General features: G+C 48.1%; 1 protein-coding gene and 1 long non-coding RNA gene across 2 annotated transcripts in view; one reads left to right on the top strand and one right to left on the bottom strand.

Annotated features, from left to right (window-relative positions):
- Positions 1 to 13641, top strand: part of LOC144756377 (uncharacterized) — a 218868-nt gene that overhangs the window by 58858 nt on the left and 146369 nt on the right. The gene's annotated exons all lie outside the window — the stretch shown is intronic.
- The window catches only part of LOC144756376 (histo-blood group ABO system transferase-like), a 59241-nt gene continuing 46249 nt past the window's right edge, over positions 650 to 13641 (bottom strand). Inside the window, exon 2 of the mRNA XM_078646150.1 lies at positions 650 to 1595. Within this exon, the coding sequence (XP_078502276.1) occupies positions 908 to 1546 (639 nt within the window). The 5' untranslated portion in view covers positions 1547 to 1595 and the 3' untranslated portion in view covers positions 650 to 907. The remainder of the gene's footprint in view (positions 1596 to 13641) is intronic.

Raw genomic sequence — 13641 nt, 5'->3', positions numbered from 1 at the left:
CACATTTATTGTCCTCAGTAAGGTGATGGAGGTCAGAATAAGCTGAAAAAAACAACGTTTTTCGGGCCCAAGCCAGAAACATAAGAGGTCCAAAATGGATTTTCAGCAGTGTCGGCAAGAGCCAGTGGGTTCCATTGGGGTCTCAGAGTTCAGTTGTGAAAACAGTAGATTTACAGCCATATTTGGGACATGTCTGTGGCACAAAGAACATTGCAAACTCCAAGCACAATATAATCAACAGATCCCAAGCAGGGCTCCATCACCAGTGCACCAATGCATAGTCTGAGATCTTGGCCGGCATTTTAATATGATCAAGCATTGTCCTGCTGACTAGCGATTTATATTCTTGTCACGTTATCAAGACGAATACTTTCATCTGTGCGTAGAGACTGGATGTAAGAGGGAAATTTGATTTCCTCCTTATTAGTGAAGTCTCTCTCCATGTCCAAAGAATTTCTACACCCAACAGGGTGGGCTTTACTGGGAGCAGTTTCTTCATCATATTAAGTGTGAAGAAGCAATTGTCTCTCCATCTGTCAGTCCAGTGAGAATGCCCTATATTACACAGGTCAACACTTTCCGTTATAGAATTTAAAATATTTTCGGGCATTAATCCCACCATAAAACAAATAAAAATACAGTACTCAATCATTTTCCCGTGAAAGGCTCCCTAATCCTTCATTTATACCCCAAAGCAATAACCCATCCAAAAAAATAACAACTAAGTAACAAATATATAATTTCTGTGCAAGAGTTTAACTTGATGTAATACAGCACACTGAGTGCTCCTTGAAAGATGCAGTCCCAGAATGTTCTTGGCTTAAGGCATTTTGTGCCCTCGATGATGATGCCTGTCCCCAGTTCACTTTTCTTTTAATTTGAATTTGCGCTCTTTTCTCTAGAATTCTCACTTGTTTCTGATAGCTGCATGGTTCTTCCAAACGGCCATAAAACGCTTCTTTTTGAGGACAGCCGGTGACCCCATACCATTGTCCCATAGGTACTCCGGGGATAAGATCTTGGTGGGTTTATGGTACAGAAAGTATTTGTTTAAGTAGCTCTCGTCATGCCAGATGGCCTCAATGCCTCTCTCTTTGTCCCGCATCATGGCTTTGTGGCACTGGCCAGTGAGTTGATTGACTTCTCTTACTGAGCCTCCAAAAAAGCCCCCAGCATAATAAAAGTCCCCTTCGTCTCCAGGGATGTAGGCCTCAGACTGCGGCCTACGCTCGTAAGTGAAATCAGGGCGCTGACCCCCATAGAAACCTGGGTGGAGAGTCCCAAACCTTTCGCTCAGTATTTCCACTCCAACCAAGTCGGTGAACTCCATGTCCACGTCCACCGACACGATGTAGTCCACCTCGTTGATGAAGGTCTCCCTGGAGGCATTGTGGATCATCTCCATGCGCCTCATGGACACCTCCTGCCACCTCTTGTACCCCATGACCTCGATGATGACCAGCCTCCGTCCAGATGCAAGTGTGAACTTGGGTACCTTCTCGGGCCGGTCTGTGAACACATAATAGTTCACTTTGTGCCCCACCATGAAGAACTTCTCTGCTGTCTCAATAAAGTGCTGGAGAAAGACAGTATACCTGAACAAAGAACAAAAAGATGTAGATGAGCAAAACATCAGCAGGTCCTGGGTCCAAAATGGCACCCACGATACGTGAGGTGCAATCAACTCAACTATTTCAAGATACATTTATTTATTTTCTAGCATTGTAAAAGGGCAAATACAGCTGTATTTAGATGTTTGCACAGTTCCTAACACATGAAACAAATATATTCCTAACATGCGCATATTAATAGAATTTCCCTATAGGTATATATATTCACAGAAAAAGTACAGTCACCTATGAAGACATTGAGGGCATTTCTGTAGCGGATACTTGATGTGACTGGCTTTAAGATGTCATCAGTACATATCGGTCAAACATTTTTTTAAAGCCACAGTTAGAGAGTTGTTGTACACAGATAATAAATGGAAAATAGCGTTTGCACAGGTATGGGAGGTGTCCAGCAACGCCGGCTTCAAGCTTATGCATTTTCCTTATTTGCATCGCACTTATATGACCCCTCTCAGATTCGCACGTGTCAATGCGACTCGCTCCGTAGAGTGTCCCGGCTTTGGCATCGGGCGAACCACATTCGTTCATACGACGTAGGATTGCCCTCGACTCCAGCAGTAGTGGTCCGGGGCATTGGAGGCACTTCGAGAGGCGACTGGCTTTCGGGTTGAGGAAATAATTTCTTAGGGGTTTTGCCGCTTCCGAAGACGAGTAATAGAATGCAACATAAGTTCGCGAACTTATGACTAATACTCGCTAGACGCCGCATAGCGATACACTTGACGCACCCTGCGCCCCTCAAATTACTCAGATGGATAGCAGATATGCCTGAATGGGGGTGGCAGAAGAGAGACGTCTGCGTATAGTCCGTACAGATGAACATGCCGAACGAGATCTGGAGTCGTGGGGATTATTGCTGAGTAACTTACCGCCCCCCGGGACAGGTGGCAGCGGGATCTGATACCCATATACAGACTGGAACCCCAGTCGCACAAATGAGAAGTGGCAGAGGTACCCCTAAGAGTCCAGGTAACACCACTTAACACAGAAGTCTCTGGGCCCACTGGGCCGTGAGGGAGACGGGCTGCCCACCATAGGTAGAATCCCAGAACCTTGGTTTTGGGAGGAAACGGGTGGTCACCATCACACTAAGTTTTAGGGGAGGTACACAGGGGATGGGAGCCCGGCATTTCATTTTGTTACATAGTACATCATACATTCATTATGAGCAGGATGAGACTCTAAACAAACTGTACAACCACACCTGTCCCTGACGTCAGGGGATATGCAGGAATGCTGCTTGTTACTTGCTGTCCAGTTTTTTATTTTTTCCTTTGCAACAGTTCTGTGTTTACTGATAGTTGTATTTCTGTTATTCAAAAGAAAAACAATATAGGATGTATATTATATTATGCCTGTGTTACATGTTTTGTGGCATAACGCTGCCATGTGTGCAGTCAAAATTAGAGAAACACAATTGTACATTGTATCTATGAAATATATGCTTAAGCTGTATGGTGTTGCCATGTATATCCTGAAATAAAAAAATAAGAAAATATAGCAGGCATTCTACTTGCAGTGGCCATTTTTACTTTCAAGATGGCCACAGTCATTCAAACTCGTATGGCATGGTGATAGAATAGAATGTGTTGCAGTCTATTTGTTGAGTGTGAATCCCTAGCCAGACATGGCAGGCTCTGGCAGCTCGAGCACTACTCATAAGCTACTTCCGGTAGCATCCAGCTTCATCGATTGCCTTCATTGACCATTGGCCCTCTGCTGGGCCAGCATTTCTCCTTACGCCAGCAAGAGGAAGAGATGCCCTCACATCCCAGTGATGGCGCTCATCCAGCACAGGCTGCGCCCGGTGTCCACCCCTGTCCTGTTGTAGCTCTAGTCCCCCAAGGATCAACACAAACCAAGCGAAGGCCATTTTCGGACATACGCTGTTTGTTGCTGGACCTATGGACGACAATGACATCCTACTGCCCATTGCATTGACATCAGCTGCTATCCTCATCTGGTTTGCAATTCATTGTCACAATGCGGCAGTGTGGGCTCTCAGGCAGCATAGGATGCCCAGAACACAGCCCGACCAAGCTGGTGCCTCCTGTGTCACCTACAGTTCGTTTCGAGCCTCATCCTCCGCACAATGAATATACGATGTACTATGTATTGAAATGTAATGCCGGGCCCTCATCCGCTGTCCCTTTCATCAGGACCATTCACCCCTTCCCCAGCAGCCCCTAGTAATCTGTGCGCTGGGAGCCCGGGATAGAATTCAGGCTTAGGAGCTCCGCGGAGTAGCTTCCATCACCGCCACCATCTTGGCTGTGCACCAGCTGTGCAATATATTTAACATATATTAATCATTTTGTAGGTGGGATATATTATGCACATAGTACATCCTTTAACCATATTTCTGTATCCCTTTCCTCCTGTATTACATCATTTGGTTAAGTGGGCCATTCACTGCATCCTGCGCACACAGAGTTCACTTGTGACTTGTACTTGTTACAGAAGCACAGTACTCTTCAAACACACTATAAGATCTCACACCTTCCCCATTTTAGGGCTCATTACTCCATTCTCTTCTTGATACATCCCTGTGAATGTGTTTGTTTCTTCCTCCTGCAGACCGCAACACCACCACCCTTTTGGACAACCTCGCAAACCTCGGACTTAAACAACTTGTCACTACCTCCACCCACATCGCAGGTCACACACTCGACCCTATCTTCACCTCCAGCAAACATGTTTCCTTCAGCCACACCACAGCTCTCCTTTGGACTGACCACAGCTGCGTTCACTTCACCTACAACAAGCCCACATCCAACAACCACCCCCAACCCACTCTGCAAAGAAACTGGAACAAAATCACCATCGACCAGATCTCCTCATCGCTTCTTCAAAAGCCCCCCGCCCACTCCTCAAACCCAGACCAAGCAGCCACCAACCTCACCCAATGGTTATCCAACAGCGCCGACATCCTAGCACCACTGAAAAAACGACAAATCAAACTAGGCAGCAAGAAGGCCTCCTGGTTCAACGATGACCTTAAGAAATCTAAGAAACTCTGTCGCTCCCTTGAGAAGGCCTGAAAAAAAGACCCTAACACCAGCACCAAGGACGCCTTCAAAAACGCCACCCGCATACACCACCAACTAATCCGAAATGCCAAGAAAGCAGCCTTCAAGGACCGTCTAGATAATAACGCCCACAACAGCAAGGAATTATTCAACATCGTCAAGGAATTCACCAACCCCTCAGCCAACTCCAACGACATCACCCCCTCTCAAGCCCTCTGTGACTCCCTAGCCTCATTCTTCCACAACAAAATTGCAGACATCCACAACAGCTTCGACAACCAACCTGGAGACCAACCCTCCCAATCCCCTGCAGGAACCCCACCCCCCTTGAACACCCTCAATGACTGGAAGCCAATCTCCACTGAGGACACCATCCGTCTGATGAACTCTATCCACTCAGGATCCCCCACTGACCCTTGCCCTCACCACATCTTCAACAAAGCTGACGCCATTATTGCACCGCACCTCCGAGACGTCATCAACTGCTCCCTCAACTCCGCAACCTTCCCGGAAAGCTGGAAACATGCCGAACTAAGCGCCCTCCTGAAGAAACCCACAGCTGACCCCACCGAACTCAAAAACTATCGCCCTATCTCACTCCTTCCATTCCCGGCCAAAGTCATCGAGAAAGCTGTCAACAACCAGCTCGCCGCATTCCTCGAAACCAACAAATCCCTCGACTCCTCACAGTCCGGCTTCCGAGCCAAGCACAGCACCGAAACCGCCCTCATCGCAGCAACAGACGACATTCGAACTCTACTGGACAATGGAGACACAGTGGCCCTCATCCTCCTCGACCTCTCCGCAGCCTTCGACACAGTCTGCCATAGCACCCTTCTACAGCGCCTCAAAAACATCGGAATCCAAGGAAAAGCACTGGAATGGATCACCTCGTTCCTCTCCGGAAGAACCCAGAGAGTCCGCCTTCCACCATTCAAGTCAGAGGCCACTGAAGTCATCTGCGGCGTACCTCAAGGGTCCTCACTCAGTCCCACCCTCTTCAACGTTTACATGAGCCCCCTCGCGGCCATCGCACGCCAACATAACCTCAACATCATCTCCTACGCCGACGACACTCAACTAATCCTATCACTCACCAGAGACCCTAACACAGCCAAAACCAACCTACACGAAGGAATGAAAGAAGTAGCCGAATGGATGAGGCACAGCCGTCTGAAACTGAACTCTGACAAAACAGAAGTCCTCATCTTAGGTTCCTCCCCCTCCGCCTGGGACGACTCTTGGTGGCCAGAGGCCCTTGGAAAAGCACCCATCCCGACGGACCACGCACGGAACCTGGGCATCATCCTAGATTCCTCACTCTCGATGAACAGACAAGTCAACGCCGTTTCTTCATCTTGCTTCAACATTCTTCGCATGCTCAAAAAAACATTTCGCTGGATCCCTACCGAAACTAGAAAAACAGTCACCCACGCTCTGGTCACGAGCCGACTGGACTACGGAAACACCCTCTACGCCGGCACCACCGCAAAACTCCAGAAAAAAACTACAACGCATCCAGAACGCCTCAGCCAAGCTCATATTAGACATCCCGCGTAAAGAACACATCTCTGAGCACCTGAAAAACCTCCACTGGCTCCCCGTCAATAAGAGGATCACTTTCCGGCTCCTAACCCACGCACACAAAGCACTCTACAAAATCGGACCCGAATGCCTCAACACATGACTATCCTTCTACACCCCCTCCCGCCAGCTACGATCCTCCAACCAAGCCCTTGCCACTGTACCCCGCATCAACAAAACCACCATGGGAGGTAGATCCTTCTCCTACCTAGCAGCTAAAACTTGGAACTCACTTCCCACTGACCTTCGCCTTACTCAGAACCACCTAGCATTCAGAAAACAACTCAAAACGTGGATATTCGACAAGTAACTCCCCACCCTTCTTCAAGCGCCTTGAGACCCTCTGGGTATGTAGCGCGCTATATAAATCCTTTGACTTGACTTGACTTGACTCCTTCTTCTGTGCCACAGGCATACATCTTCGAGAAGCTGGTGTGCTCAGAGTAATGATCACTCACTAACTCCTCATTCTAATTTGCTGTGTGATGGGAACAGAATTAGTAACGCTCTAATCTTGTCTTGTCACTCGGAAATTCCTGTGTCTGCTGTCTGATTGACAGTAACGTCTTTGTGCTACTGACCAGTCTGGTTCTCCTCTACATCTGCTCAGAATCACCTCTGCATATCTGTCTCCCCATACTTGCTCAGATGATACTCTCTGTGTAGCCACTTAAAGCTATCCAGATGTTTCATTGTGGAAACTGTGGATTATTATCAAATTTCATCGTTGTTTCTTTTGGTTGGCTGACAGATTACTGGCCCCAGCCCAAATTGGTCTCCGGAGTAAATCCCTTGCAAGCCATGGTGCGGTAAATCAGAAAGATCAGAGAGTATCTTGAATTAGCTCAACAGGAAAGATAATTTCTACTTAATAAAATTAATGAGATAAGCACTTCAAGCACGTTGGTGCTGTTTCTTACTGTCCCAGTAGTAGAGCTCAAGGAGCAATAGACCGAGTTGGTACTTCTCATAATTCAATGACATAGTATCTGCTCTGAAACTTGCTATTTTAGCTCCACTTGAAAGATATACAAGAGATCTTTAAGTCCTTCCTCTGCAAGTGCAGATTTCATTTTTTGGCAAGGGCCATGCACTTTCATGTGGATCAAAAATATGGTGTTTATTCTATGCCAGGAATGGAGGCTTAGATTCTCCAGTATTAGGGGTGTCTTTCATAGATTCACATGCTTGAATATTCCCCGTCGTCGAAGTGGGAGTCCCACGGTATATAAAAAATAGCAATAATGCTAATATAACATAAATGATAACATCATACATAATAAAATAGAGATAATACAGTCTGTAAAACCTCTACAAAGGTAACTTCCATAGGAAGACATTATAAAGAGAAAAAAACTCATTTGTAACATATCAGTGTCATTATGTTAGTCCAAACTGCAGCCAATCAGGCTCAAGCACCCTCTAGAACCTTCTCCTCAGAAGCTCAAGCCCTCAGATTGTCTACCGCACATCGTGTGAAGGGAGTCTCCCTGAGCTCTGCTCAGTTTTCTTCAAGTATTTCACTTCAGTTGTTTTTTCTACAAGATGTCAAGTAAGAAGTCTTTGTTTAGACCTTGCTCTTCCTGTGGGAAGCTACGTTTGTTTGAGAAGAACCCCCACCAAAAGTGTATTTACTGTTTGTATCCTGAACACAAGGTGGATGACTGTAAAATCTGTAGAGCTTTTCCAGCTAAGACTCTCATAGACAGGGAAGGTCGTCTTCTTCTATGGTTGAAGCGCCTTCAGGATAAAGAGGATGTTTTGTCAGATGCAGAAAGTTTCCAGTCAGGCTGTTCTATTGTTGCTTCCAAGCGTGGAAGTGTTCAGGAATTACCTTCTCCTTTTTTGAAGAAGAAAAAGTTGGCTTTAACAGTGGCACAAGTTCAACCAACAGCTCCTATGGTTTCTGTGTCTACGCCCACGAGACCTGGCTCTCAGGCGTCATTTCCGGCCACTATAAGTGTTGTAACACTTCTGACACCGCGGTTGTCGACGGGCTCGTCGACGACCGTTCCATCCACAAGATTGGCTGTGGTGTCTTCGTCGACGACTTCAGTGACGACGACGTCTGCTTCCTCGTCGTCGACGATGGTTGTGTCGACGTCTTCTACGTCGACGAGAGCTTCTATCTCCTCTGTCTCGTCGACGATCCCGATTGTCTCGTCGGCGACGAAATTACCGTCGACGAAGAAATCCTCGTCGACGTCGAAGAGTTCATCGTCGACAAAGGTCCCGTCGACGCTGACCGCTCCGTCGACCAGCTCGTCGACGACGGCTTCGTCGACGAAGAAGATGACGACGGATCCGTCGACGAAGATTCCGTCGACGAAGGTACCGTCAACGAAGGTGCCGTCAACGAAGGTGCCGTCGACGAAGGTACCGTCGACGAAGGTACCGACGACGAAGGTACCGTCGACGAAGATTCCGTCGACGAAGATTCCGTCGACGACGGCACCGTCGACGGTAGAGCCTAAACGCTCGTCGACGTCTACTGCTACATTGTCGACGCCCGCCGTGGAAACAACTGCCTCGTCGACGGCGACAGCTACAGCTGTGGCAGTTTCACAGGGATCACGGCCGGAACATACAGGATCCACGTCAGGAGTGGGTTCTTTCGCCACTATGCCTCTAGTGCCTCTGCCTTCCATGGCCTCTGGCAAGGAGTCTACTCTCCACTTGCCACCTCCTACTCTCCAGCTACCATCACCAATGATGGCTACTGATCACGAAACGGAATCTATTGGGGACGACGATGTCCTTGACGATGCACATAGTCCATCGGAGTTAATAATTAAATGTCAGGACACAAGTTCTGAGGACGAGGAGGAGGAGGAAATTGACCGCCAGGACGAACAATATGTACAGGTTCCTATGGCAACATTTCCAGTATCTTTGTTTTCTAACCTCCAGCATATGCTGGACGACTACAATCGAAGATTTCCGCCAACCCCTCAGGGTACACCAGGCCCCGCTCCATCGGACACACCAGGCCCTACAAACCATCAGCATTCTTTGGAGCAGACTGTTCAACCAGACAGACCCCGTCCTACTATCCCCATGAATCCGCAACCTGTTGCGCAAGAGGAGGAGGAGTCGGACAGAGAAGAAGGGGAAGTACCCCAGGATACTGATGAGGAACAGGACCCACATATGGCGGAATTCGATGACTATCGGATACAGACACCCTCTCCTCAGCAAGCAGATGCTGGTGATTCACCTCCGGTTGACATCGCCAGCTTCCATGTGCTGATGAATAAAGCGGCGGACCGCTTTAAATTACCGAGAGCACAACGACAGGAAGACTGTTTTCTCTATGATTTTAAAAACCAACCGTACAAACAAATTCACACCATACCTATTATAGAATTTGTATGGAAAGAGGGTATAAAGATCATGCATGCTCCTAACTCCTTGCCTGCACAAGTCCCTCGCCTGGAGAAGAAATATAAAGCTCCGGCTGGTTCCCCCGCTTGTTTGCTCTCGCATCCTAAGCCAGATTCAGTGGTCACACAGGCAGGCAGGCAGTCCCGTAACCCGGCGACTCCTATCACCGCTCCGCCTGATCGAGAGGGTCGACGTTTGGACGCAATTGGGAAAAAAATTTCGACCATGTCGTCTACGTCCGTTCGTGCTGCAAATGCACTGACCATTTTGGGTCGTTACGACCGGTAAATGTGGTCGGATATTTCTGCACTGGTTTCGCTGATACCGGAAACGTCCAGAGCAGAGGCGCAACAGATCCTTCAGGATGGCATGAGGGCATCAGAAGAAATGATCGACTGTGCGATTGACGTGGCAAGTACTGGTTTTCGAATCCTTGCCAGTGCTGCGGCGCTCCGCCGTCAGGGTTGGCTTAAATCCACTTCATTTCGGCAGGAGGTCCAGTCGAAGATACTCGACATGCCTTATGACGGTGAGTCTCTCTTCGGCGCTCACATTGATGAAGCGCTTGAGTCAATAAAGAAAGACACCGATACAGCAAAATCGCTAGGATCCTTGCAATTTAAAAAGCAGCCCTTTCGTGGCGCACGTGGACGAGGCTCGTCTTCAACCACTTTTCGAGGAGGACACACTCAGTACCGCCAGTACAATCAAGGAAATCAGCGTTATTCCAACCAACAGTCTAATCGCCAGCCACAGTCGAAACCCTATAGAGGAAAGTCAAATTATAGGGGTTCCACCAACAAACGTCAATGACTCTCAAGTTGCGCAAGGAGTTGGAGGGAGAATCTCGCAGTTTTATTCCCAATGGTCTCTGATAACATCGGACCAATGGGTATTAGACATTGTTCGCAAGGGTCATGCCTTGGAGTTCACAGAGTTTCCTCCACATTCTCCACCATCAGGCCCGCCACCTCCCCATTTCAGGGAATTGCAACATCAAGTTCGTCTTCTAATACTAAAAGGTGCAGTCGAAGTGGTTCCTATATCTCAACAAGGGACAGGTTTCTACTCACGTTTTTTCCTCATTGCCAAGAAGACGGGAGAGTGGCGGCCCATACTGGATTTGAGGGCACTCAATTTCTTTCTGAAACAACAATCTTTCCGCATGCTGACGTTATCGGAAGTCTTGCGGCTTCTCTGCAGCGGAGATTTCCTAACAACAATAGATCTACAAGACGCCTATTTTCATGTGCCGATTCTCCAACACCATCGCCAATTTCTGAGGTTCAAAGTGGGCAATATGCATTACCAGTTCAAGGTGCTGCCTTTTGGCCTGCGATCGGCACCTCGTGTTTTCACGAAGGTCTTGGCCCCTGTCATGGCTTATCTACGACTTCAGGGAGTGCAAATCTTTCCTTACCTAGACGATTGCCTTCTAAAATCTCCATCCCCTCTACAGCTGGCTCACGACACAAGTCTCTGCCTGCAGACATTCGAGTCACTGGGGTTGACCATCAACATGGAGAAGTCACATTTTGCACCATTGCAAAGGAGAAACTTCCTGGGAGCAATTCTAGACACGAGCCTATCAAAAGCCTTCATCTCCCAAGAACGACAGAGGAAGATAGAACGTTTGGTCACCATCATCCGTTCAAAACAGTCAGTTTCTGTGCGGACGTTGAAGTCATTTCTGGGGATGGCGTCGTCCTGCATTGCTCTGCTCCCGAACTGCAGGCTACGCACTCGTCCTATACAGGAAGAACTAGACCTGCAATGGCGCCAAGTGTCAGGGTCCTTCAACGACCTAGTACGAGTCTCGTCTCGCATGAAGGACAGTCTGCTTTGGTGGAAAGAACCATCCAACCTGGACGAAGGAGTTTCGTTTCTGGCCCATTCTCCGGATCTAACACTGACTACAGATGCGTCCATGGAGGCTTGGGGTGCTCATCTCCTGGACCTTTCAATCAAGGGCAAGTGGACGGCGACACAACGAACCTGGCATATCAACAGACTGGAGTTGATGGCGATTTTCCTTGCTCTCAGATCCTTTTTACCCGTAGTGCAAGGGGAGTCCGTGCTGGTTCAAACGGACAACACAACCAGCATGCACTACATGAACAAACAGGGCGGCACAAGATCTCAGCCATTGTCTCGGCTAGCTCAAAGGATCTGGAATTGGGCTCTTCGTCATCAAATTTCCTTGACGGCGGTCCATCTGCCGGGGGTTTCAAACATCCTAGCGGATTCGTTGAGCAGGTCCACGTCATCGACCCACGAGTGGGAACTTCATCAGCCTACTCTGGACATGGTGTTCCGCCTTTGGGGTCATCCCATGATAGACCTTTTTGCCACTCCACTGAATCGGAAGTGCCCCGCCTTTGCGAGCTGGCATCCCCATCCAGAGTCCAGCGGAAATGCCCTTCTCATGGATTGGAGCGGCCTGTTCGCCTATGCATTTCCTCCAATACCGTTGGTACCGAGAACGTTGTGGAAGATGCACAGGCAACCCTGCCACTTGATACTGATCGCCCCTCGTTGGCCCAGACAGGCTTGGTTCTCAGAACTTCTTCTGTTATCCCAATGCGCTCCCATTCATCTGCATCCACGTCCAGATCTCCTGTCAATGGACGAGGGTCAAATTTGCCATCCAGACCCGACCACGCTTCAGTTATGGGCATGGAACCTGAATACCTCGAATTCGCAAACTTAGATATGCCCCAGGAATGCAGAGACATTCTGGCTTCTGCTAGAGCTTCATCAACCATCAAAACGTACAAGCTAAAGTGGAAACGTTTTTGCCATTGGTGCGCTGCATCAGATATCCATCCACTCACTTCTACTCCGGAGCAGCTTTTGCCTTTCTTTCTGAGCCTTGCTCAGTCTGGTCTCTCTCATGCCACCTTGAGAGTCTTTCTGGCAGCTATTTCGCGTTTTAGACACGATGGTTCGACGTCTCTCTGCTCATCCAGAATAATCCGACAATTCTTTAAGGGTCTCTTCAGAAAGTTTCCTCCTATTAGACGCCCTCCTCCAGCATGGCAGCTCAACGTGGTATTGTCACAGCTCATGAAGCCTCCTTTTGAGCCAATTCACAGGGCAGACACCAAATTTCTTACCTGTAAGGTTGTATTGCTATTGGCCCTAACATCTTCTCGTCGTGTAAGCGATCTTCACGCTTTCACAATCAAGCCTCCATATTTGCAATTTAAACCCGATGGAGTGTCTCTTCGTACCAATCCCTCGTTTTTGCCAAAAGTGCCTACTGATTTCCATCTGAACGAACCTGTCTTCTTAAAGACTTATTTCCCGGATCCAAAATCACCGGCAGAACAACGACTTCATTCTTTAGACATCAGACGTTGTCTAAAGTTTTACATTTCAAGGACTACCCCTTTCCGCAAATCCGATCAACTTTTTGTGGCATATGGAAGGATGCGGAGGGGACATTCAGTGACGAAACAAACACTTGCAAGGTGGCTCTCAGCAGCCATATCCTTCTGTCACCAACAAGCTGGCAAGCCTTTACAGTGTCCAGTAAAGGCGCATTCGACGAGAGCGATGGCGTCCTCCACCGCCTTGTTTGCTGGAGTGCCTCTACACCAGATTTGCCGGGCGGCAACATGGTCAAGTAGGCACACCTTTACCAGACATTACTGTTTGGATTCTATCAACGAAGCGGATACCGCAGTGGGGCAAGCAGTGCTTCGCCATCTCTTTAAATAAGGTGAGCCTCTGTTCCCTCCTCCTTTTCTTTCTGTGATTGCTATATGCTTTTAAGCTCTATGTTTGCCTTCATTTTAAGAATCTATTAGCAATCCCAGTTCTAAGGAGTTACTGCTATCTATTCTATTCAAGCATGTGAATCTATGAAAGACACCCCTAATACTGGAGAAGAACAATTGTTACTTACCTGTAAACAGGTGGTTCTCCAGTATTGGTGTCTTTCATAGATTCACATGCGACCCACCCTTCCTCCCCTCAGAGGCTCTCTTCTCCTCATGCGCTATTATTAC

This window comes from Lissotriton helveticus, chromosome 5_1 (genome assembly GCF_964261635.1).
Source record: "Lissotriton helveticus chromosome 5_1, aLisHel1.1, whole genome shotgun sequence".
In the NCBI taxonomy this organism is placed as follows: domain Eukaryota; kingdom Metazoa; phylum Chordata; class Amphibia; order Caudata; family Salamandridae; genus Lissotriton; species Lissotriton helveticus.
This window is presented reverse-complemented; position numbering and strand designations above follow the sequence as displayed.